Below are 26,418 nucleotides of genomic sequence, written 5' to 3'. Positions count from 1 at the left end.
AGGCATCATGGACCCAGATGGACATACCTAGTGGCACTGGGTCGTGAGGAGAATGCCATCAGTGCCATCACCAAGACTTTAAAGAGGGTATGGGTTATGATTGTACTTTGTACCATGCTTCCTTGTGTGATGGATTTGCAAACTTTAATAAAAACTGACTGAAGCAAAACAAATTTCAGGAAGAGCAGCATGAACACTTGGCTTACCATTTGTGTTCTAAAGGGGGAAAGGTGGGGTACGCAGCTGCATGTGAATGTGTAGAACAGAGCCCAAGGAGTCTTTGCAATAAAAATAAAAGCAAAAATAAAAGCCAAATAATGAATAGTATAATTTCCTCCTGCTGACATGTTTCATACATAAGCCGCAACATTCACTGTAAGCCATATCCAGTTTTTACACGTTATTTTACATAAACTCACATATCCCATTCTATTCCACCACTTAGGAAGACAAATATTAAAGAAGGTTTAATAATCCTTTAGGTACAACATCTAAGTCAATACTCATATTCTCAGTAAATGAACATCGGGCAGGAAAACTAAGGAGACTTAGTGGCTGCAAATTAGAAGGATCTGTAGGCGAGAATTTAAGGACACAAACCAATGTTCTGAGCAAAAGCAATGATCCATACAGCAGCCAGAAACTGGGAAGACAACTGCATGTGTTCATCTGAGCAAAAATATAGAATGTAAAGGAAACAAATCAAAAGTAAGAGGGGACAGAGCAGGATGTACTGCAGCAAAGAGAAAGGACACTAAACATTACAACCTGCTGTATGGATTCCAGATTTCATAGAAAATGGCATCAGTAAAATCTATAGAAAAACACTCAGGAACAAGCCAGATTGATCCATGGAGTCATAAAAAGACAAACAACTATATAAAATGCTAAAAACTCTAGGTACTAAGATCTGCAGTACAGGAGCATAAATCAGAAAAGAATACATCCATCTATTCCATTCACCTAGAAGCTTTTTTTAGCGCACACACGCATGCACGCAGATCTACTCCGAAAGCCAGCATGCAGACTGCACCGAAACGGATTGAGACTGTATAAATACTGCATCGTGTCAGCCATTTACTCTGCAAGTTTAATTATCATAGCTACTGTGAGGTCTGACAAACAGCGTGGGCAAACCTTAGCGCGCAATACAGCCATCAGCTTGACATGTGTCCTGTAACAAAACAGCAGGCATGTAGGCTACTCTAGTAAGCTATGCTCCCCTCTTTATCCAGTGTAATGCTTAATGCACACGGGCATAGATTACATTATACATTAGCCCATTATGATCCACCCTCCTACTTTCCTCCCTCGGGTTTATCTAATATCCTTCTCCAACCCTGCACCCCTTGAGGAAGTTGACAGTAAGATGCACACAGGGCGTTTCTTTCTTTTTACAATGACAGAAGGATTGGTATCATATCAGATATTGAACCCAATGAAACATCTTGGCTTTTTTTTCTTTTTTTTCTTTTTTTTTAAGCAGCACCATCAAGTGCATTAGAAAGGCAGTCTATATGCCGAAACATTAAAATTAATGGTGATTTACATAAGGCAGCCAGGACTGTTCTAGACCTCTGACTACGCTGTGATCTTTCATCTCTGATGTTGAATGTGATGGGATTAGCATCCCCGCTAACCATGTGCAGGGGGGTTTCACCGCTGGCGCTCTTCCTACACTACATATATTATGATCCACGTTGTTGGATATGTATTCCTCTTAGTTTTGTTTTTGCACAATGTGTTTAAATGGGGTAGTTATTTTGGACTACAATCATTTTTGAATTTGATTTGCACAGCTTTCATGCAGTACCCTTTGTAGATTTATACTTTGCATCAAAGTAGGATAGACTTTTTTTTTGCTCGGATGATTTACATAGTGTAATTAACCCCAGTGTTGGATAGGGTTAAAACATATATACACCTTAAGAAGGGCAAACTTTTGTTTGTGACCTAGACAAAGATCTAGGCCAGGGAGGAAGACTTCACTACTTATGCATATGCAGAGTTAGCTGCAACTGTAGCTGGTGGGTGGGTTAATGCCCGTAGTGCACCAAACCATCAAATTTTCATCACTTAAGCTACAAGTACATAATTGCAGATTTATATGTATGAAACTGCTGTTTCCCTTTACGTGAGCTATAAAGGGATGTTGCAAGTTTGGCCAAGCTCCCTTCCCTGCTAGTGACCGACACCTCCCATAACCTTGTGACCACCTAGCTGCTTATCATCACTGATAAGATGCAATGACCACAGCATCCTCTACCTCCCTCTATAGGTATGCCATAGAGCAGTGCTTCTCAAACTATTTCTACTGGAGCCTCACCCAACAGACCAAGGCAATGCCTGGGCCTCACCAGACTGACAAAGAGGGTTCCTGGGTCTCACTATCTGTGGTGAAAGTCTATTTGAAAGCTGAAAATAATGCTAGGACTACCTTTCACCCCTCTCCCAAGCTCTATATACTAATAAAGCAAGTACAAAATAAATGAATAATGTTGCTAAAATGGAGATTTTGGAGGACTGTGCAGATCATAGTTACTTTTGTTTAAAAACTGGCTCCCCAGCTGGGCCTCACCAACAACTAGGGGGCGCCTCACTGGTGAGGCCCGCCTCACAGTTTGAGAAGCACTGCCATAGAGTATATACAGTTCACAGGGACTACACACTGATTGGTTGAGCAGGAAGGCAATGACCCGGGAGCCTGACACATTAATTTGTTTAAAGGCAGTCAGATAAGTTAGGGTATAACTGTATCGCATATCACAGCAGATTTCACTGCAGAACAAGTAGTGTGAGATCCGTTGTGAATGCGGTACATGTCCAGCCTTAGGCCTTCACACATGCCTTAATCTACAGATCCATATTTTTAAATGCAGCTCAGCAGCATGCTAAGTAATTTAATGTGTAGTTTTTACTTTTTTTCTGCTGGTGAATTCCATTGAAAACTGTAAAATAGGCCCCGGCGGTAAAGACTTCTTTTATCGAGCATTAGCTCCTAATATTGTAAGAAAACTTGTTCGCAGGAACATTCCAACAAGTAAACTCCACCCACTTGCCCTGCAGGACTGACAGCAGTCTCTGTGGTTTTACCACATCCTTTTAAGTAACATGCCATTCAACGTCCAGGCTACTGACAGGTCCTGCAGTGCAGGCTTGGAGACTAAAATTCCCTGCAGCACTATATCTTATAAAGACAACATCACTCATAACAAGTTTCCTGTGCTATTTATGAAGTGCCTCAATATAGCCTTTACAGAGGACCTTCACATGATCAGCTTTGTGCTCTCCTCTTTCTCCAGAGAAGCAGCCTTCAAAGGCTTGTTTACCGTCACACAATAAAGCATAGAGGAAATGCTGAATTCCTCCAACATGAATGCACATGCTCTACACAAACATTGCATGCAAAAAAAAATCTCACACAACACCCATGCACTGCATGAACCACTAGCACGTGACAAGAACTAAGAATTTTCCATAGAATACGATATACCAGAAAACAAGCTCCTGATTGCACCATGATAAACAATGCCTCCAATCTATAGCAACAATGTCACTCAGGTCTGAGAACAAGGAATTTTGTGTACATAGACATTCCTTAAGTAACTCACCTGCCCGTGGTTAATGAAGCCATATTTCTTGGATATCCGCTCAGCCTCCACAGGACCACCTGGTACACTGACCGCCCATGTGTTTGTATATACTTTATGTCCAGTCAAGTCTTTTAATTGTATTGACAGAGAAGTCCAAAACAGAAAGAAAACTGTAGGCCTCAGATCCATGACAAAGCTTTGTGCTCCGGAATAAATGCTAAGCAGTCCTCGAATGAAGCCAGATCAGATCCCTGACTCCAAACAATCTGCTTGCCCTGTGCAGGAACTGGGTAGAGTCCTGGGGATCATGGGGTCCAAAGAGAAACTTTCAAGTGCCAAGCATAAAAATGAAAAATCCTCCTTATGTCACAGAAGACTCTCCAGACCGGAATTACATCCAAAGCTGGTTCTGTAAGCTGGGGAAAAAAAAGACAAAAACAAAAGGGTAAATATTTTTGCAAAGTACTACTGTGGTAAATAATAGAAGAATCCTCCACAAAAATAAATTATATATAAATATCTAAAGCAATTTGTTATGCTGCAATCTCTAAAAAAGCAAGACTCCAGCAGCTCTAGACCCTCAAAATATGATAAAAAAAATAAACGGATGAGAGCATTAACATGTAGCAGGCATAGCAAGCTGATTATGCTGCCAATAATTTGTCTGGCAGCCTGTGTGTTTGGAAATAGCTGGACACTTTGCAGCCCTATTTTATTACGAGAAAGAAAAAAAAAATTCTGTCGAATTTATGAAAACTCACAGGACCTAACCACACTTTTCCTATGGAAATAAATTGAACTCCACATGTGCAGTTGCTTATCGTAAGCCTGTAATAGACTCTCTGCGGTATTTCTCTGTCAGTAGAGCTTTGCACAGATAAAATGTAACTTTATCAGCCCGGAACATTAAAAAGGACAATAACAAAACTGAAATCTGCTCCTCACAGTGGCAAGCTTTCTTCTAATTAAACAGGCTACAGAGCTTGTTCACTTACTATTGTGAGATTGTATTGTAAATTAGCCAATGTAATAGCCCTGTCCACATCTTGCGCCAGACGCCTAATTGGTTAAAGAGGAGGATCATCACGTCCGGCGCTCCTAGAATCCTGCAATTAATAAACTGGGGCGTACACGTGACCTGCTATTTGTTCAGTCTATAACACCCAGGACATAACCTTCTATTCACCGCCAAGGAGAAACACACAAACTATCCTAAGGACTTGATGGCATAAGCTCAAAATAGGGTAATAACCCAAGCAACAATGCTGTCAACATGTCACTCCAACCAGGTAAGACGCTTCATAGCTTACAATTGTTAGACATTCACACATAGAACAATAGACTGCCACGATGTATCAAACAACAAGCATTTCCTCTTGTCACATAACTGTTTTAACTCTTCCATGACTGTGACATTGTAACAAAAGCAGTAAGTATTCTATATGCATCACACATGAAGGATCGGTAAGTGCAGTGCACCATAGGTGTCAGAAAGTTCTGCAGCCGCCTTGTACAATTGACTGGGGTTTGCAGAAATCCATTCAGTCCCCATAAAAATGAGAAATCTGCTACATGGGAATATATCCTTTATACAAAAACTTGTGCTATGAAGAACTTGTGGCATAGAAGAGCTATCAGCTGCGCCTCATCCTGGGAAGAGTTCCATCAGCATAAGTCATAGGTGTAGCTGTCTGACTAATCCTGCTCGCAGCACAATCACAAAGCATCAGGCTATGGATGACCTGATAAACTCTTCATCATACTTTGAATAAGAATGACTGTACCCCAGTGACCACAGGGCTGGGATTTCAGATCCCCACTATAATTTTGCTTGGCTTTTCTAGGAGACATGTGGCATGAGGTCACTGCAAGTGCGGGAAGCAGCTTCCTACAGTGCATTGACCGCAGTCAGCCTGTCTCTACTTCATACAGGTATTGACATGCGGAGGTCTGGAACAGGTTAACCTCTACTGTGCTAGTCATTCCAGAGCCTTTAAAACCTACAGCCTGGATGCCAGGGGGCTGCAGAGAAATAAAGCACTGATAGAGAAAGGCTTCAGGCTTCCCACATACCTATTAGCCGCTATTAAGCGCTCATTTAAAAGGTGTTCTTCACAAGTGGACGCTCATACAAGTAAACATTAGCACAGACATAACATGCCATACCTAAAACATGACTCAGCTAATGTTGCTACGATAAGATTGATTTTATTTTCTAAGTCTATGATCTCAGCAACTATGGCAAAAGCCAGGTTATGTTACCTACTGTCATTTAAGGGGTTGTCCAGCAAAAACATTTTTCTTTGAAATCAACTGGTGTCAGAATGTTATACAGATTTGTAATTTACTTGTATTTAAAAATCTCAAGTCTTCCCATACTTACAAGCTGTCGCATGTCCCACAGGAAGTGTTTGTTTATTTACATTGAGAAACAGTGCTCTTTGCTGACATCTCTGGCCGACTCAGGAACTGTCCAGACCAGTAGCAAATCCCCATAGAGAACATCTCCTGCTCAGGACAGTTCCTGACTCGCCAGAGAGTTCCTGGCCAGAGATGTCAGCAGAGAGCACTGTTTATGAATGTAAACAAACACTTCCTGCAGGATATATAGTAGCTTATAAGTATGGGAAGACTGCAGATTTTTAAATAGATGTAAATTACAAATCTATATAACTTTCTGACACCAGTTGATTTGAAAGAAAAGAAGTTTTCACTGGACAACCCCTTTAAATATATATTAGTCCACTTCAACTCATCATTAGGAATCATATAATAAGGCTCACTGCCCAATAGCACGTCACATGTCACTTTTACGAGGCTGACATTTTCTGCTCTAAAGAGATCACTAGGGGATTACAATGAAGGTAAAATCTCAAATATAAAAGCCGGATGCAGATAATAGTATCACACATCACTTATAATAGGTGAGAAGCACAGCTCACACCCCCTTCCCTGCATAAAGCATGCCCACAACTCTTCCACACAAGAAACGTGTCTGAAGACGACTCAATGGCCCAGATTTATCAGTGTGTGACACAAAAATGTGTCAGATATCTGTGCAAGACAAAAGTCAGACACATCTTTGACAGACTGATAAATTTGGGCCATTGACTTCTATATCTACAGTATGTGGCAGCTATGAATCATAACAGAGCAGAGAAGCAGCAGATGCAAGGAGGACAAAAAAAAAAAAAAAAAAAAAAAAATCAGCAGAACAAAAAGATGACGTTTTATACCTTTAATTAGTTTAAAAAAAAAACCTGTATATTAAGACCGGTATTTTAGCAAAGAACTGTACAGACAATGGTTTCTTACAAGAATAAAAAAAATAAAAAAATTTTTTTTTACAAATTTTGGGATTAACGTAAGAAAAAATGTATTCTGCGAACAAAACAAAATGCCTATATGAAATGCCTGACAGAATGATAACGCAAACAGACTTTTTAACCTTGAACAGGCAGATGAAAAGCGCTTCGGATGAAAGAGCATAGGATAAGCTAGGAGGTTTCTTTCATTTTAAAATTTTTATTTTGGGCAACCACCAATTCGCAAAAAATGTAAAGTTATCTATTTTGTAAGGAACCTTTAAAACAGTCTATCATACCACTTAAAAGTAAAAAACAAAACTATTTTAACCCTTTGAGGACCAGGCCCAAAATGACCCAGTGGACCGCGCAAATTTTGATCTTAGTGTTTCCGTTTTTTCCCTCCTCCCCTTCTAAGAGCTCCAGCACTCTCAGTTTTCTATCTACAGGCCATGTAATGGCTTGTTTGTTACAGGAATAGTTGTACTGTGTAATGGCGTCATTCATTTTACCATAACATGTATGATGGAATTCCAAATATATTATTTATGAAGATATAAATAGGTGAAATCGTAAATAAGAATGCAGTATGGTAACGTTTGGGGGGTTCCTGTGTCTACGTAATGCACTATATGGTAACAGCGACATGACACTATTATTCTATAGGTCAGTCCGAACACAACCATATGCAGGTTACACAGATTCTCTAATGTTATATATGTATTTTTTAATGAAATCCTTTTTTTTGGCAATTAAATATTAATAAAATGGGACTATTGTGACGCTTATAACAGTTTTATTTTTTCACCTACGGGGCTGTATGGGGTGTCATTTTTTACGCCATGATCTCTAGTTTTTATTAATACCATATTTGTGAAGATCGGATGTTTTGATCACTTATTGATTTTTTTAATATATAATGTAACATAAAATCGGTAATCTGTGCACTTTTTCCCCTCTTTTCGTGTACGCCGCTAACCGATCACAATGACGCTTGTTATATTTTAATAGATCGGACAATTACGCACGCTACGGTATATGTTTATTTATTTTTATGTTTTATTTATATAATGGGAAAGGGGGGTGATTTAGACTTTTATTGGGGGAGGGGCTTTGGGGTAGTGTAATAGTGATTTGAACTTTTTTTTTTTTTTACACTTTTGAAGTCCCTTTGGGGGACTTCTACATTCACTACTTTGATTTATACACTGATCATTGCTATGCCATAGGCATAGCATTGATCAGTGTTATCGGCGATCTGCTCATTGAGCCTGCCTGTGCAGGCTCAGTGTAGCAGATCGCCGATCGGACCGCACGGAGGCAGGTAAGAGACCTCCGGCAGTCCGTTTCAACGATCGGGACCCCCGCAGTCACACTGCGGGGGTCCCGATCGGTAAGTGACAGGGGACTCCCCCTGTCACTTACACGCCGCGATCGCGGCGTTTAAGGGGTTAATGACACGCGGCAGCGCGATCGCTGTAGCGTGTCATTACCGGTGAGGTCCCGGCTGCTGTTTGCACGCTTCATAGCGGGAGAAACACCCAGGACGTAAGGTTACGTCATGGGTCGTCTGGGGACAGACTTCCATGACGTAACCCTACGTCCAGGGTCGTCTAGGGGTTAATAGTGGTTAGGCTGGGCTGAAAAGGTAAGAGAAAGCAGGCGAAACTTCAAGTGGAGTCTGCCACGCGGCCTCCACTTGACATTTTCGTGCATCTTCCGTATTGGGAACATACCCCAAGGCTGCATTCACATGTCGGAACCCCAGGCATTATCAATCATTATGATGCCATGAGCTCCAAAACTGTTAAAGTGACACTGTCAACCCACCCCCTTTTATCTATAGACAGTGTCAACTGGGTGCGTCTTCATTACAGTTGGGGCCTCTCCCAAGCTAATAGATGGGGCCCAAATGGCGTGAAGCACTGCCTAGGTGACACTCTTAAAGGGGTTGCCCACTTTATAGTAAAATAGGTCAGTACAAAGTATTAGTAAGTGTACTCACTGTATATACTGACAGCAGCTCCCTGTGTACCTCAGAGCTAAAATCAGACTCACCTTCACCAGGCTGTGGTGCCCTGCTCTGTATTGCTTCTGTCCATAAAATGGCCGACATGGAGGAGCATGTGACCATGCCCCGTCCCCTGTGTTCTCCATAGACATATACAGGCTCAGTGGTGGACACTGGGGGGCGGGGCATGGTCACATGCTCCTCCATGTTGGCCATCTTATGGACCAAAACACCACAGAGCAGGGCAGCACAGCCTGGAGGAGGGGAGTCTGATATTAGCTCTATGAGGTACACAGGGAGCTGCTGTCAGTATATACAGTGAGTACACTTACTAATACTGTATACTGAACTATTTTACTATAAAGTGGCCAACCCCTTTAACTGATTAAATAACTTGAGTGTAAGGGGGGGGGGGTGACAGTATCCCTTTAAATCTGTATGCTACTGAACTGACATGACATGATTTAAACAGTTGATAATGCAGTTCTGTGCCATGGTGAAAAGTGGATCCAGCAGGAATGGAGTGTAAGCTCCTCCCTTTTATTTTCCATTCCTTTTGAATCCACTTCTAGCTCTGCATCAAACTGCCTGCACCATCCCAGCCCCAGACATATTCCTCCACAGAAGCAATGCTGCTAGGCAGAGACCATAAAACACTCTTTATAAAATCTGAGGCATGCAGAAGCACAGTACTACAACTCTTCCTGTCTTCACTCAATATTTGGTCAGCATTTCACATCCTTTTTAGGTAAAAATGTACAAAAAAAAAAAAAACTAAATGAAGCAATATATTGTGAAAATCGGGAAATGTGTACATTACATTTTGCACAGAACAGCCTAGTCAGCAATGACTGTTTATCAAGCCTTACGTGAATGGTTGTCTATTATTTCTGATACTAGAGGGTTTGTTTGTTTTAAGTAGGGTACTGGAGTACCTAACACTGCTCCACAAAAAAAGATGGAAACCTGACTGATGGGAAGCCAAAATATTTTCTACTTCTACAACCCCACTTTTTGTGGAATAAAGCAGCCATTTCAAAGTTAAACAGCCAGTAGAAGAGAGATCTCAAGAATAGACATTTTGGAAATACGTGAACAGTTCTCAAGCTCTGATCCCCTCGGTGTGGGTGAGACCCTGGCCCTACACTGCAAGTGGCCTAACTGTTATTAACTACCCAATTAGTGAGTCTGTGCAAGTACATTTACCATGTACAGACATGCCAGGATTAACCACTTTATATTCTTTTAGAATAACTCGCATACTTGTGCATTAGCAGAAGTAAAATCTGAAGAAAACATGTAATGCAATGACCCATAATTGAGACTTTGTTCAGACATCATTTAAACCAAGATTGATTTAAGTATCCTAGTATAAGAGTGTGTTTTGCACAGTCACAGTTTTGCTGCAATGTTTCCTTCTCTTTTATTAAGGTCCCCATACACCTTATACTTTGCCAGCCATACCAGCTGCTCTTTGAGGGTTCCACTGTCAGTGTACAGTGTATGGGGCTCTCCCGACAGTGACGGTCTGTGGAGACAGGGGTCGGGGAGTGATAGAACACTTCCTGACTTTTTTTTCTGTGCGAGATAAGCCTTGTCCCTACTCATAGAATTCGCTTGGCCATGCCGAACACTCCTGTGGGGAGCCAGACAGGAGAGAACGTTTGCCCATGAATTATTGAAGGTCTATGCCCACTGATTATGTGGGCTCTGCAATTTTGTCTACATTGACTTGTTTTTTTAGGCTCTGACTTGGTTAGGCATCAGCAGGCTTCATGGTCATGGATTTTTCTTATGGTGCGTTCACACGTAACGATTATCGTGCGAATTTGCGCGATAACGATCGAATTCGAACGATAATCTTACGTGTAAACGCAGTGAACGATCAAACGACGAACGAGAAATCGTTCATTTTGATCTTTCAACATGTTATCAAATCGTCGTTCTGAAAAAATTCGCAGATCGTTCGTGTGAACAGTCGTTCGCCGATTTAACCAATGTGTGAGATAGGCTTAAGGATCGCAAAACGAATTTTCCGTACAATATATTGTACCGTATAAACGCGTTATGAAAAAAAAAATAGTTACTTCAACATAGTTAATCGTACGATCGAGCCAATTATAGTTTCGTGTAAACGCACCATTAGCATGAATGATCTGATTAAGCCTGGTAATGCTAATCACATGGCATGGCCCAGACAGTAAACAGACAAGACTAGGCTCTAATTATGTAAGCAAAGAAATGCAACAAAACTGCAATAGGTGAACACATCCTGAGGCAGTTTTTTTGCATTCGCATTAGGCTGGATTTACACGTCAGTTTTTTGGAAAGTTGTCATTGCAGTTTTTGAGCCAAAACCAGAAGTGGATTCAGAGTAATGGGTACAATAAAGGAAGCACTTGTACATCTCCCTGCGGATCCACTCCTGGTTTTGGCTCAGAAATTACAGTGGCAGATTTCCAAAAAGTACCTTGTGTGAAACCAACCTCACAGACAAAGCTACTTGGCCGGATTGCAGGTGTAACACATTCAGACTCCAACCTATGTGTAGATATACCAGGAGAAACAGCAGTAGTGCGATTCACTTCTCATGTCACCATTATGTCTATCCCGTTGCACTGGACAAGCTCCACATACTTATGAAAGAACCTGCCTCGGGCCCTATTCCACAGTAACGATAATCGGCCGGATCGGCCCCATTCGGCCGATTATCGTTCGGTGAAATAAAAAGAACGGTCAGCCGATGATCGTGTCATCGGCTTATCGTTCATTTAGGGCCAGAACTAAAATAATCGTTCCCCCACCGCGCATCGCTACGGTTGAATAGCGGTGCGCGGCGGGCGACCGACGATTTGACAGCAGCAGCATCATCATACATTATCTGTCCAGGCTTCTTCTCCACACTGTCTGCATCCACGGGTCCCGCGCACTCTATCTTCTGAATGGCCGGTCAGCTGACGGAGCGCTCAGCCAATCACAGGCCAGGACCGCCGTGGCCTGTGATTGGCTGAGTGTGGCCGGTCAGCTGACGATGTCCTTGCAGCCCTCGCTCAACGATCGGGCTGTGGAATAGGCCCAGTAAACAAGCGGCGATCTAGCAAATCGCTGCTCATTTACATCGTTGATCGGGCCGTCATTTACATAGTTGATACATTTCCTTTGTCCAGTATTCAGATCCCCGAGTGAGTGAGTGTATAATATAATATATATATATATATATATATATATATATATATATATATATATATATATATATATACACACATATATATATATATATATACACACATATACATATACATATACATATACACACACACACACACACACGAGTTAAAAAGCCTGATGTTACCATTACGGTATGCTGCTTATTACAGTATCCATAGAAGTGATAGAAAATGCATGGTGTGGGAGTACCTGGACGCTCTTTACATATGGCTGTATTCCTTACAAATTATGGAGAAGAAACTCTTCGCCATCTGTAAAGTGCATATAATAAAAAGGATAGTTTTTAATTTAGAGTTTCCTGTTGAGCATTCAAACATACAGCCAGGGTATATACATGCCTCAAGCTTAGTCTTTTTTTTTTTTCTCCCCCACTTCTGAAATGTAGTAATTCTTATTTACTAACAAACCATGCATTTGCCTGGAAACTTCTGTCCTCCAAAAGTGGTGTAACAGATAAGAAGAGTACATAGACACACACTGAACCAGTCTGCACTTTTCACATGTCAAATTTGTTTTGTAAAACACTCAAAAGAGGGAAAAAAAAAAAAAAAAGGCAAAATAGGTCATGGATTGGACCATTTCTGTGCTGTCATGGAGATTACCTGAAAGAAACCCAGAAAATACACTGCAAGACACAAAAGGTCAACAAGGAGGCTGACACACAGCAGGGTCTGAGCAGTTTATTCTCCAATTACAAATATTACCGGAGCACCAGGATCTAGCACTGACTGGTTCCAGCCTATACAGAACAGGACAATCTGACACAGAAGGAACCATAACTAAACAGTGCTGACAAAAGAGACACGTTATAGTAATACAGACACATATCACCAATGCGTCATTAGCAAAGACCATTAGTAACAGGAGGCTAGTGTGAGCCTTTGGCTCCTATACTGGGACATTTACAAAAGTGGCCACAGATCCTCAGCAGCTAAAGTTTTCGTTATTAAAATTTTTGTCATCTAGATGTAAGGGAGCATGGGGGGGGGGGGGGAGGAAGGGGAATTAGAAAAGAAAGAATTTCATGGGCAGAATAGCCCTTTAAGATGGTACAGCAGTTTTTTTTTTTTTTTTTTTTTTTTAAGGGTTACCGCTTGTCTTGAAAAAACTATGACTTCTCATAGTGATGTCAGAGGTTTTCATTGGTGGTTGGTCCAGGTGCAGACCAGGCCACCATTTTCCATAACTCCATACTCTGTGATGCTCACATCCCTATTGCAGGTGCTTTTAGAGTGGACTATCATAAGCATTGGCACTCTGTTTTAGCAGCTTTCCATCATAAGCAGCGCAGTTTATGCTACAGAGGCTATTCTGTGGAAAGAGACCAGACAGAATAACCTTTGCTCCTCGTCCACATCCGTAATTGGGAGACTATGTTGCTGTCACTGGTGAAATGTTGTTCCTTATTTGATCACTTTTGGTAGGCAACAACCACTTCATATAGGGAACACCCACCAAGCCCTGATGTTTTGGAGATGCTCTGAACCAGTCATCCAAATACGGCCAACGGCAAACTTGCACAGATCCTTATACATGCCTATTTTCCTGCTTCCAACACATCATCTTCAAGAACAGACAGTTTCTGCACATTGATATTATTTATGTTTTTTACACAATGGCTTACATGCACAGGCGTTAAGTCCTGCCAAACATATGCCAAAGATGGGGTACACCTGGCCTAAAAGAGCATTTGGTTTATTTTATGTCAGGACATACTTCCCAGGTGGCTGGAGAGCATCTGCTTTGTTGGGTGTGGGGTTCTCTGAATAATATATACTTCCCTATAAGTATTCAATGTAATGCATTGGGATTGCAGACTAAACAGACTGTAGGAGGTATCAAAACAGGAAATAAGGTGCCAATATACTTTATACTAAAGTTGGCTAAACCCACCAATGGCAGCAGGTTCAGCAGACAACATAAGGTGTATGGAGGCCTCCTGGGCATGTTGGATTTTCACTGCCCGGGGTTGGACAATCACAAGAACCTGTTCAAGTTCTGACTACAAAAAAAAAAAGTAATAAGGCTACAGCCCCACATTAAATTGCATACCACTAGTATATTGGAAATGTGAACATTATAGCTTTACCATCTATTTAAACCTTGTTTGAGGTGAGCTATACTGCAATGTCTAAGAGAATATCAGCGACATGAGAGCAGAACTATGCTTTATGACAGGTACATGAAAAGGTTTATTACAGGTACACATCCCAGGATCATAAAATAGATTATCTGGAAATAGCTGGATCATCCTAAATTGGAAAATCCATCAACCTAAATGTAAGACTGTTCAACATGCCAAATGTAATGAAGAACTGTCCTATCAGCCAGCTACAGCAAGTGCCATACAACTCTATCACATTAACGCTTTTAAAGCCAAGGCCTTCAGATGCCTTTATGCCCATCTGTACACCGGTGCATGGGGGGGGGGGGGGGGGGTTGCACTGCAAGGTAGCAAAATCTTTAAGCCTAACATCTGAGCTGTATTCCTTGCAGATTTCTCCCCTGTGCACCGAATACTGAAATACAGGGAGCAAGAGAAGAATTCACACCATGGGTCAAATCGTATACAAAAACATTCCACAGTATGTACATGGTACTATAATCCAATGTAGATTATACCTGGGCAATTCTGCCATATGTACACTTCCCATAAGGTCTTAATTTTTTGAGGCTATAATAAGGCTATAAAGTCGCAGCAAGCTTCTTTTTTTAAGTTTTATGTATTAGATACTTGGACAAAATTATAAAAGTGAGAAAACAAGAAAAGCTGTATCAAACATGATTTGTTTAACCAAACAAATGGTTACAATGTATCCCTGAACATTCCCCTGTATAACAATGTATCAAACAACATGTGCACTTTGCCCCACACCTACATTGTCACTAAAAATACCTAAGGCCACTAAGGTCACTAAAAGTACAAAGGCCACCATTTTTCCACAGCTCTTGCCCTCCCAGCATGCTCCTCTCCCCATTCTACAGCTCGAGAGCCAAGATGTCACAGGTTTCCTTGCCAATGGCCCAAAAAGCGGTAAGGACATTTTCCATCTTTAGCGGCCACTGCAGATCGCAGTGCTCCGAGCGCTATACTGTGGTCACCTAGGGACTGAGAAAGGGTCTCCATCTATGAGTCAATGAAGAGAGGCCAACAATCAGCTCTCACAGACCTGGATATTAATTTAAATACATAACACTACCTTTTCCTGGTAGGGACACTGATAAGAATAGCTCTCCTATTAAAAAAAAGGGTAGTTTATGATAGGACTATCCCTCAAAGGTCAGATGCACATCACCATCAGGCCAGGTTTAGTTGAGTAACAATGTCGTCTTCATTATACATAACATATTGGCCTATAGGTAATGGTCACTGTATGGCATCGATGAACAAGACACATCATAAGGCTTTTAATAGCTTCTCATGACATAACCATTAAACAGATACCAATATAACCTATGGGTGACGGCTGTATTAAAGGTATGCCAAACAGCAGCATCCATCTCCCACAGTCTGTAATAGCATTCATTCAACAGATATGTCACAAAAAGCTCCCTATTTATGCCACAGGTGACAAATTCCACTGTCAGGAGTCCATCATGGCGTGCATTTCATATATACATCAGAATATTTTATCCATATACAGAGAGCTAGGAAAAAACAAGGGGAAATTGCTCAGTCAATCACTTCTGCACCTTCATTCTAGCGATGAGTGAGGGTCTCGGCAGCCAGACCCCCACTGGGAAAAAAAAAAAAAACTTCTGACAGTGGATAGCTTCGGTATATTTTAAATGAAATGGAAAAATGTGATGCTTACACTTATCCAGAAACCTGTGGGCAATATAACATAGCCTGGCCACATATTTAATGAACTGTTTGCTCAGAACGCTACAGGATGAGCCACGTTCAATAGCTTAATTCTAGCACAGTGAAAGGAGGCCAGACAAGGACAAGTCAATCATAAGTCTGTACACCATTATTGGGTTTTCTTTTCCCCAGATTTGGTTGCTCATATTGTGTAACTGCCCCTACAAAAATTACAAAAGTGGTACTGAACATGCTGCCATTCATTCAGAATAAACTTGTAATGTCCGCCGGCGGTGCTGGTTATGGTGTGGTGTTTTTGGGTCTGGTCCTGTGGCATGGGGGTCGCAGAGCCGTCCTATGGCCCCCGTTCCCTGACTGTGCACGCCTGCAGGGTTGGTAGCCACTGACTGGTACTGTGTGGACTTAGTGTAGGGACCCATGTGTATCAGATACCTGCACGCAGTACATGGGGCAGTATGGCTTGATCAATTCATACACAAAATTCTGATGTGTTTTTTATTTAAGCACGAAAGTACTCTCCAGCTCGCTTGATTACTTTTAAACCTTTATTGTATAATGTTTAAAAGGCCGACGCGTTTCGGGCTCTCTTGCCCTTATTCATGGCTCTAAACAACATGGAATACGGTGTGTTAGAACATACATATCTGCATATACAACCATGTAAGTAACAAAACAGATAAAAGAAAAAAACCCACATATAAAGCATATATACATACAGAAATGTGAATGACATGCACAAAAACAAATACATGAAATTAGTAATGTTAATATTAAAACATGCAATGTCACGTATGAATTGAAAAAAGTACTTTTTTCAATTCATACGTGACATTGCATGTTTTAATATTAACATTACTAATTTCATGTATTTGTTTTTGTGCATGTCATTCACATTTCTGTATGTATATATGCTTTATATGTGGGTTTTTTCTTTTATCTGTTTTGTTACTTACATGGTTGTATATGCAGATATGTATGTTCTAACACACCGTATTCCATGTTGTTTAGAGCCATGAATAAGGGCAAGAGAGCCCGAAACGCGTTGGACTTTTAAACATTATACAATAAAGGTTTAAAAGTAATCAAGCGAGCTGGAGAGTACTTTCGTGCTTATACCTTGTTGGATGCCCTTGGGTCCGGGGTTTTTTTCTCGCGTGCTCGTGGAGAGGCATACAGCCATAATAAGAACACCACATTCCATCTAAAGGGACTTTTATGTTGTGAGTGCTGACCACTCTTTGTTTTTTGTTTTTTATTTAGCCTAGGGGCACTAGTATCAGCCATAGGTGTGAGGTGCAGCGCTATTTTTTTTCCCTTAACCGAAACTTGTAATGTATTGTTACATGTTATGGTTGATTTATCTTGTATCAAGCCACAGCGGGCTATTGGACCATGGAGTCCCGGCTTGGTATGGGCGCAGATGCTCAGAGAACCACACTATGACGTGGTTAATTCAGATAATAGGGATTTATAGTGTGGTTTCCTGAGCATCTGCGCCCATACCAAGCCGGGACTCCATAGTCCAATAGCCCGCTGTGGCTTGATACAAGATTGCCTTCCGTACGTCTCTTCTGATGTACCCCGGCAGGAGCTGCGGTGTCTCTCTCGTTCTATGTGCTGTATAGAGTTGTGCCTAATTTTGCACAAGTCTTCTAGGTGAGTGCAACTCAATACCCCTACCTATCGGTATTTACTTTTAAAAAACTTATTACACCAGGAGGCGCCCCCGCCCTCTCTCTTGTTTCTACATGGTTGATTTATGGAACAATTGGACATGATCATTTATAGTACAATTTATATCATGAAAGTAAACTATTCCAAAATGGTTTAAAAGGGGTATTCGTCTTTAAGGGAGTTTGCCAATTTCTTATCAAATATAAGAAAGGGTTGTATTATCTTTAACTAGGTTACTGGCCTATACATACTATATTCTTGCTTTGTCCCATTGGTCATATAGGTGAAGTCCTGCCCCTTGCTCCCCTCCTCCTTTAGAAAAGTTTAGACATTAAAGGGGTTATCCAGCGCTACAAAAACATGGCCACTTTCCCCCTACTGTTGTCTCCAGTTTGGGTGGGGTTTTGAAACTCTGTTCTATTGAAGTAAATGGAGCTTGATTGCCAACTGCACTTGGACACTTTTCCCCCTACTGTTGTCTCCAGGTCAAGTGCAGTTTGCAATCAAGCTCCATTTACTTCAATGGAACAGAGTTTCAAAACCCCACCCAAACTGGAGACAACAGTAGGGGGAAAGTGGCCATGTTTTTGCAGCGCTGGATAACCCCTTTAAAAGGGGTTATCCAGCATTAGAAAAACATGCCTACTTTCTTCTAGAAACAGCACCACTCTTGTCTCCAGTTTGGGTGCAGGTTTTGCAACTCAGTTCCAATTCAGTTCAATCCAATCCAATTCAGTTCTTAATTGCAAACAGCACCTGAACTGGAGACCGGAGTCTCGCTATACCTGGAGGAAAGTGGCCATGTTTTTGTAATGCTGGATAACCACTTTAATATTGTTCATATAAGAGATGTGCATGGAGAAGCATGGGTCACACACGTCAGTCAGCATCCTCCATAGGAATACACTACACAGCAGAAACTAGTGCGGGTGCAGTGGAAGATACTAAGTGAGGACTTCACCTGTATGAAAAATGGGCACAGCAGGAATATACACTCACCGGCCACTTTATTAGGTACACCATGCTAGTAACGGGTTGGACCCCCTTTTGCCTTCAGAACTGCCTCAATTCTTCGTGGCATAGATTCAACAAGGTGCTGGAAGCATTCCTCAGAGATTTTGGTCCATATTGACATGATGGCATCACACAGTTGCCGCAGATTTGTCGGCTGCACATCCATGATGCGAATCTCCCGTTCCACCACATCCCAAAGATGCTCTATTGGATTGAGATCTGGTGGCTGTGGAGGCCATTTGAGTACAGTGAACGATGCTCAATTGGTACCAAGGGGCCCAAAGAGTGCCAAGAAAATATTCCCCACACCATGACACCACCACCACCAGCCTGAACCGTTGATACAAGGCAGGATGGATCCATGCTTTCATGTTGTTGACGCCAAATTCTGACCCTACCATCCGAATGTCGCAGCAGAAATCGAGACTCATCAGACCAGGCAACGTTTTTCCAATCTTTTACTGTCCAATTTCGATGAGCTTGTGCAAATTGTAGCCTCAGTTTCCTGTTCTTAGCTGAAAGGAGTGGCACCCGGTGTGGTCTTCTGCTGCTGTAGCCCATCTGCCTCAAAGTTCGACGTACTGTGCGTTCAGAGATGCTCTTCTGCCTACCTTGGTTGTAACGGTTGGCTATTTGAGTCACTGTTGCCTTTCTATCAGCTCGAACCAACAAGGCTTTTTCGCCCACAGAACTGCCGCTCACTGGATGTATTTTCTTTTTCGGGCCATTCTCTGCAAACCCTAGAGATGGTTGTGCGTGAAAATCCCAGTAGATCAGCAGTTTCTGAAATACTCAGACCAGCCCTTCTGGCACCAACAACCATGCCACGTTCAAAGGCACTCAAATCACCTTTCTTCCCCATACTGATGCTCGGTTTGAATTGCAGGAGATTGTCTTGACCATGTCTACATGCCTAAATGCACCGAGTTGCCGCCATGTGATTGGCTGATTAGAAATTAAGTGGTAACGTGCAGTTGGACAGGTGTACCTAATAAAGTGGCCCGTGAGTGTGTGTGTGTACATATATAAATTTTTTTTTTTGTTAGTAACCTAAAGCATAAATCAACATTTTTGAAGCCAAAGGCAGGAATTGACTATACACAGGGAACAGGTCATAAAGGAAAGACTGAGATTTCTCCTCTTTTCAAATCCATTCCTGACTTTGGCTTCAAAAATCTGTCAGATAAATCTCTGCGTAAACGCAACATTAAGGCCCTATTACACCAAGCGAACAATTATCAGCCGTTACGGCCATTAACCGCATGGTGTAATAGCTACTGTTAACAGGCAATGATCACCCAACATGCACGGTGTCGGCTGAAACATGTTGAAAAATTTGTGAATGATTACGCTCTGCGGGCGGTTGCTTCGTTTAATAGAAATGGTGGCAGCAGAGCGCCACTATCTCCTATGGGCTGCCCGAATATCTGGGGAGCACTGGCAGCGAGCAGGGAACAAGAAGCAAGCGAGCGCTGACCTGACAGGTCAGGGCTCGCTTGCTCCTTCGTATCAGCCCGTGTGATAGGGCTTTTAGGGTCCTTTTACACCCACAGATATATGTCCAATTTATCTGGCAGATATTTTTGAGCTAAAGCTAGGAATTGATTTATAAAGAGGATTCCTGTTGTTGGCTTTAAAAATCAGTCAGATAGATTACACTAGATAATAAAGTAGTCAGCCACTTAAACTATATAAAATTATTAGAGGTCCAACCACTGATCTAAAGAACGGGAGACTCCATTCTAGAAATTACAATTATTCCAAGGAGCTCTGGTCCCTGCTGTGCAACACTTTCAGGGACGTGACATCATAGGCCAATCCGTGGTCACTGCGGTGGATGAGTGGACCTATATTGTCATGTCCCTGAACCCAGAAGCACTGTGCAGCAGGGACTGAAGCTCTACAATCACATTGGGGCAGCAAAGGTAGTAACACATTATAATTATATATATATATTATATGCCATTAAAATGCCAGGACTAATCTATATGACAAACTTTAGGAGTAGGAGGACTTCTACCTGTTTGTAAAGTCAGCTGTAATGACTCCTATCTGATGCAACCTCAGTAAAAGCTGGACACATACAGAGATTTTCTGCCGAGAGATAAGCAGACAACAACTCAGAGAACTCATCTAATGCATAAGGATGTATTACGGCTTCATTCTGCATGCTGTAATAAGGTTTCCATAGAGGTGGCAGAGCCTCCTACTGCACCTCTGTTTGCCTTTAATTTCATATGCAGGCAAACAGAGGCGTCGACATCTATGTGGAGAATAACGCTATGCAAGTCTGTATAAAAAGAAGCTACAAAGGCTCCATGCAAGTGTGCATGAATCCTTAAGCAGAAGACATGTGAAGCCTAATGCCCCAAGATAACCGTGCCAGCAGGATATTATTCTCTATGAATTTACAGAATACGGCTTAACTGCTGCCAGAAGACCAGCGATCCCAGCATGTGCACGAGCGGCTTTAGATGGTGAAATCAGTGTTAAATATAGTTGTTCCACTAATATCCTCTTTCCCATATGCCTGATTATGGCATATGGACAACATTATGGTACAGTATAAGCAGATTCTGCTCTGGAGGTCAGGGCACACACATCCATCTATTACATGGGCAGGCATATGTTGGAATGGTAGCAATGTATATTTACACTGTTTTACTTAGTAAAGGAAATGTGGTGGGCCATATGGAGATATCCCAGACTGTACATGTAGAAAGGTTATTGAACTCTGTAGTCTTTCCTGAATGTACTTTACTATCACTCCTACAGATAAAGCAAACTATATGGATTACTTCAAAGTGAAGCCATACAATAAGCAAACCCAGGAAAATCTAACCTTTCCTGCATATATCACACAACATATTACCCAAAAAGCTTATTTTTTTTTTTTATTTTTAGGAGCTGCTATAAACAGAAAAAGTTTACACCGCCACAACAAACTTCTAAGCACACAGATCCTTGGAGCTAGTCCAGCCCTAGGCTATATACAGCACACCAGCTCACCTGAACACCTGGCCTTCCCCGACATCATGCTGTGTTACTCGACAGCGTGACGTAAGAGAGAGGGAATAATGTCACACCCAAACACACCAGAGTCTGGTTATTGCTAATAAAGGGTCTGTTTGAGTGGACCCTCACAATGGGTTACGTCCAGCAGTTCTTTATAAGCAGTCTTCGCTTCCAATAACAAGTGCAATACGTAACTCAAGGACTCAGGATAAACACATGTTTACTCAGTAAAGGCTATGTGAGGAAGGATTGTCAGGGCAGATAAGGAGAAGAAAGCGTGACGTCCACTAAATACAGACTAATGCAATCGGCTCTTTTTATTTTCCAGATGATTACCAAAATACAGAAGTGAGGAAAGAAGCTGTACATGTGGCAGGGAAAACCGGACAAGAGGAAGTCAACTTCATAGCACTACACCACCGTACCCGGATCACCATCTAATAATGTGCACAAGCCAAAAGGCTGGGACTACTAATAGAAGCCAACGTAATGGCTGAACTCTATAGAGGCGAGAAGGCTGAGAGGAGTACTACCAGACAGAACAAGTCACACTATAAAGTAACATGGGAGTTGGCACATCATGGATCCTGCGTGTCAGACTTCAACAGTGCTATGGCATGTACACAGAACAGGATACACTTAGTGCCAATCACCTCTCTATCCACACAGCAGCAGGCACTTAACACATTACTATAAACCACTCAGAGAGTACTGGTTATACCCAACCAAGGCCAATAAACTGTACACATCATAGACCCATAAGGGGGCAATACAGCGCTTGGCAGCATGCTCCAATAGGTGACAGGATCCCAATACTCAAGTTACTTGTTTACTTTCTGTTATTATCCCAATGACTGATAGTAGCAGCACCTTACTATGCCCCATACACTATACAGTTCTCTATTGTGGATACCATCATTTATCTTGGGGTTTTTCTGGTACTATGAGTGTGGTATAATGATGGAAAGGACTGTCTCTTAATGGGACACACTGGTGTGGGTTACTGTCAGAGGTCATGGTCGAGGGTTACCAGGAATCCGCGTACTTATTGGGGTGACAGGAACTGATCACATCATATCTAGTAATAGGAGCGTCAATAGTGTTGATCTGGGATCGGATCTTTCCACTACACAATGGGATAATACTGCCTAAATGTGGTACCATATACAACAGTGTTTGGGGTACGCATGTGGGACATAGGTGCACTGACATGTTTATAATATAAGGGAGTATACAGTCACCCCCCATCTCAGTTATCACAATATTGTGACCCCTCAATAATATGCAACTAGTCCATGGGAGACGGCAATGGCGGATAGTGTGGATCAGTGTACACAAGACACTGATCAAATAAAGCACAATACATATACATGCTATTGTAACAACAAGTATATATTAGCACTGGGGAAGAGGGTTAATATTACATGTGCGCCATCTCAGGTACAGCAATACTGTGACCCCTACACTATGAAGTACAGCACCTTCCCAATAGTCACAATGAGTCCCAGTACCAAGCTCTATGTAGTACCTTTACAAAACACACTGGGAGATTATATACACAGACACACACTGGGGGGTATATTACATCTGCCCCATGTCATGCACAGCAATACTGTAGCCCCTACCCTTTCTAACAGACACCTATGGTCCCAGTAGCCAGCTCAGTATAATGGTAGCTTCCCATAGTATTCCCAGTAGTCACCATTACTCCCAGTATCCAGCTCAGTATAATGGTAGCTTCCCATAGTATTCCCAGTAGTCACCATTACTCCCAGTATCCAGCTCAGTATAATGGTAGCTTCCCATAGTATTCCCAGTAGTGACCTCTACTCCCAGTATCCAGCTCAGTATAATGGTAGCTTCCCATAGTATTCCCAGTAGTCACCATTACTCCCAGTATCCAGCTCAGTATAATGGTAGCTTCCCATAGTATTCCCAGTAGTGACCACTACTCCCAGTATCCAGCTCAGTATAATGGTAGCTTCCCATAGTATTCCCAGTAGTGACCTCTACTCCCAGTATCCAGCTCAGTATAATGGCAGCTCCCCATAGTATTCCCAGTAGTGACCACTACTCCCAGTATCCAGCTCAGTATAATGGTAGCTTCCCATAGTATTCCCAGTAGTCACCACTACTCCCAGTATCCAGCTCAGTATAATGGTAGCTTCCCATAGTATTCCCAGTAGTGACCACTACTCCCAGTATCCAGCTCAGTATAATGGTAGCTTCCCATGGTATTCCCAGTAATCACCACTACTCCCAGTATCCAGCTCAGTATAATGGTAGCTTCCCATGGTATTCCCAGTAGTCACCACTACTCCCAGTATCCAGCTCAGTATAATGGTAGCTTCCCATAGTATTCCCAGTAGTGACCTCTACTCCCAGTATCCAGCTCAGTATAATGGCAGCTCCCCATAGTATTCCCAGTAGTCACCACTACTCCCAGTATCCAGCTCAGTATAATGGTAGCTTCCCATAGTATTCCCAGTAGTCACCACTACTCCCAGTATCCAGCTCAGTATAATGGTAGCTTCCCATAGTATTCCCAGTAGTGACCACTACTCCCAGTATCCAGCTCAGTATAATGGTAGCTTCCCATAGTATTCCCAGTAGTCACCACTACTCCCAGTATCCAGCTCAGTATAATGGTAGCTTCCCATAGTATTCCCAGTAGTGACCACTACTCCCAGTATCCAGCTCAATATAATGGTAGCTTCCCATAGTATTCCCAGTAGTCACCACTACTCCCAGTATCCAGCTCAGTATAATGGTAGCTTCCCATAGTATTCCCAGTAGTGACCACTACTCCCAGTATCCAGCTCAGTATAATGGTAGCTTCCCATGGTATTCCCAGTAGTCACCACTACTCCCAGTATCCAGCTCAGTATAATGGTAGCTTCCCATAGTATTCCCAGTAGTGACCTCTACTCCCAGTATCCAGCTCAGTATAATGGCAGCTCCCCATAGTATTCCCAGTAGTCACCACTACTCCCAGTATCCAGCTCAGTATAATGGTAGCTTCCCATAGTATTCCCAGTAGTGACCACTACTCCCAGTATCCAGCTCAGTATAATGGTAGCTTCCCATGGTATTCCCAGTAGTGACCACTACTCCCAGTATCCAGCTCAGTATAATGGTAGCTTCCCATAGTATTCCCAGTAGTGACCACTACTCCCAGTATCCAGCTCAGTATAATGGTAGCTTCCCATGGTATTCCCAGTAGTGACCACTACTCCCAGTATCCAGCTCAGTATAATGGTAGCTTCCCATAGTATTCCCAGTAGTGACCACTACTCCCAGTATCCAGCTCAGTATAATGGTAGCTTCCCATGGTATTCCCAGTAGTCACCACTACTCCCAGTATCCAGCTCAGTATAATGGTAGCTTCCCATAGTATTCCCAGTAGTGACCACTACTCCCAGTATCCAGCTCAGTATAATGGTAGCTTCCCATGGTATTCCCAGTAGTGACCACTACTCCCAGTATCCAGCTCAGTATAATGGTAGCTTCCCATAGTATTCCCAGTAGTGACCACTACTCCCAGTATCCAGCTCAGTATAATGGTAGCTTCCCATGGTATTCCCAGTAGTGACCACTACTCCCAGTATCCAGCTCAGTATAATGGTAGCTTCCCATAGTATTCCCAGTAGTCACCACTACTCCCAGTATCCAGCTCAGTATAATGGTAGCTTCCCATAGTATTCCCAGTAGTGACCACTACTCCCAGTATCCAGCTCAGTATAATGGTAGCTTCCCATAGTATTCCCAGTAGTGACCACTACTCCCAGTATCCAGCTCAGTATAATGGTAGCTTCCCATAGTATTCCCAGTAGTCACCATTACTCCCAGTATCCAGCTCAGTATAATGGTAGCTTCCCATAGTATTCCCAGTAGTGACCACTACTCCCAGTATCCAGCTCAGTATAATGGTAGCTTCCCATAGTATTCCCAGTATCCAGCTGGTAGTGGTAGCAGCTTCCCTGTCAGACATATAACATCCCGCTCCGTGGTCAGCCAGCAGAGGGTCCCCGGCTATTGCCCCCGTCACAGCGGCCACTTACCCCGGAGGAGTCAGCGGGCGGCGGAGGTCCTGCTCTCCCGGCCGAGCTCCCGAAGTGTGAGGCAGAAGTTTCCCGTGCCCCGCCGGCCCCGCACTGCCCCGCTCCCCGTGCTCTTCTTTATGTGGGACGCAGGGGGCAGCGTCATCCCCGTCAAAGCAAGTCCAGTGTGAGAACGCCCGCCCCTCCCGAGCCCGGCCGGGGGCGGGACCAGCGGCAGACTGCTGCTTCCTCCGCCCGTGCCCTCCCGTCTGTCGTGCTCGCTGCTCCGGGCGCTTCACTCCTCGGTGTCTCGTGGAAGTCGTCGCGTTCCGCTGCTTGTAGCAGACAGGACGCTCGGTGTGTGGAGTGAGGCTACATGCTGCGCGCACAGCCGGTCCCCGGGAGTCACCCCAATCCCTCCCTCCCCCCCATCACCCGCCCGCCGGCCACTGGCCGCTCTATCGCTGTGCGCGCCCGCCACCGAGAGGAGAAACGGAGAGCCGGATACAGCAGCAGCAGCAGCGGCGGTGCCGACAACAACAACGGGAGCCTCGGAGGGGCTGGCAGCATGGAAGAGGGGGGACCGGCGCTCGTCTTCCTCCTATTCCTCCTCCTCTTCCAGGCGGCGCGCAGGCTGCTCTCACGTCGTGCATGCGCGGCCGGGGCACAGCCGGCTCCTCGTCACCTCAGCCGGGGGCAGCGGCCGGGCACT

The 26,418-nt window shown here is 43.0% G+C and overlaps 1 protein-coding gene across 1 annotated transcript in view; it reads right to left on the bottom strand.

Annotated features, from left to right (window-relative positions):
- The window catches only part of FURIN (furin, paired basic amino acid cleaving enzyme), a 151,859-nt gene extending 125,734 nt beyond the window's left edge, over positions 1-26,125 (bottom strand). The window contains exons 1-2 of the mRNA XM_069984155.1: positions 25,728-26,125; positions 3,612-4,009 (exon numbers count right to left, since the gene is read on the bottom strand). Coding sequence (XP_069840256.1) covers positions 3,612-3,782 — 171 coding nt within the window. The 5' untranslated portion in view covers positions 3,783-4,009; positions 25,728-26,125. The remainder of the gene's footprint in view (positions 1-3,611; positions 4,010-25,727) is intronic.
- Positions 26,126-26,418: the final 293 nt, after the last annotated feature.

The sequence above is a fragment of the Dendropsophus ebraccatus genome, chromosome 1 (genome assembly GCF_027789765.1).
Source record: "Dendropsophus ebraccatus isolate aDenEbr1 chromosome 1, aDenEbr1.pat, whole genome shotgun sequence".
NCBI classification, from domain to species: domain Eukaryota; kingdom Metazoa; phylum Chordata; class Amphibia; order Anura; family Hylidae; genus Dendropsophus; species Dendropsophus ebraccatus.
The sequence above is the reverse complement of the archived record's forward strand: the minus strand, read 5'-3'. Positions and strand labels throughout refer to the sequence as shown.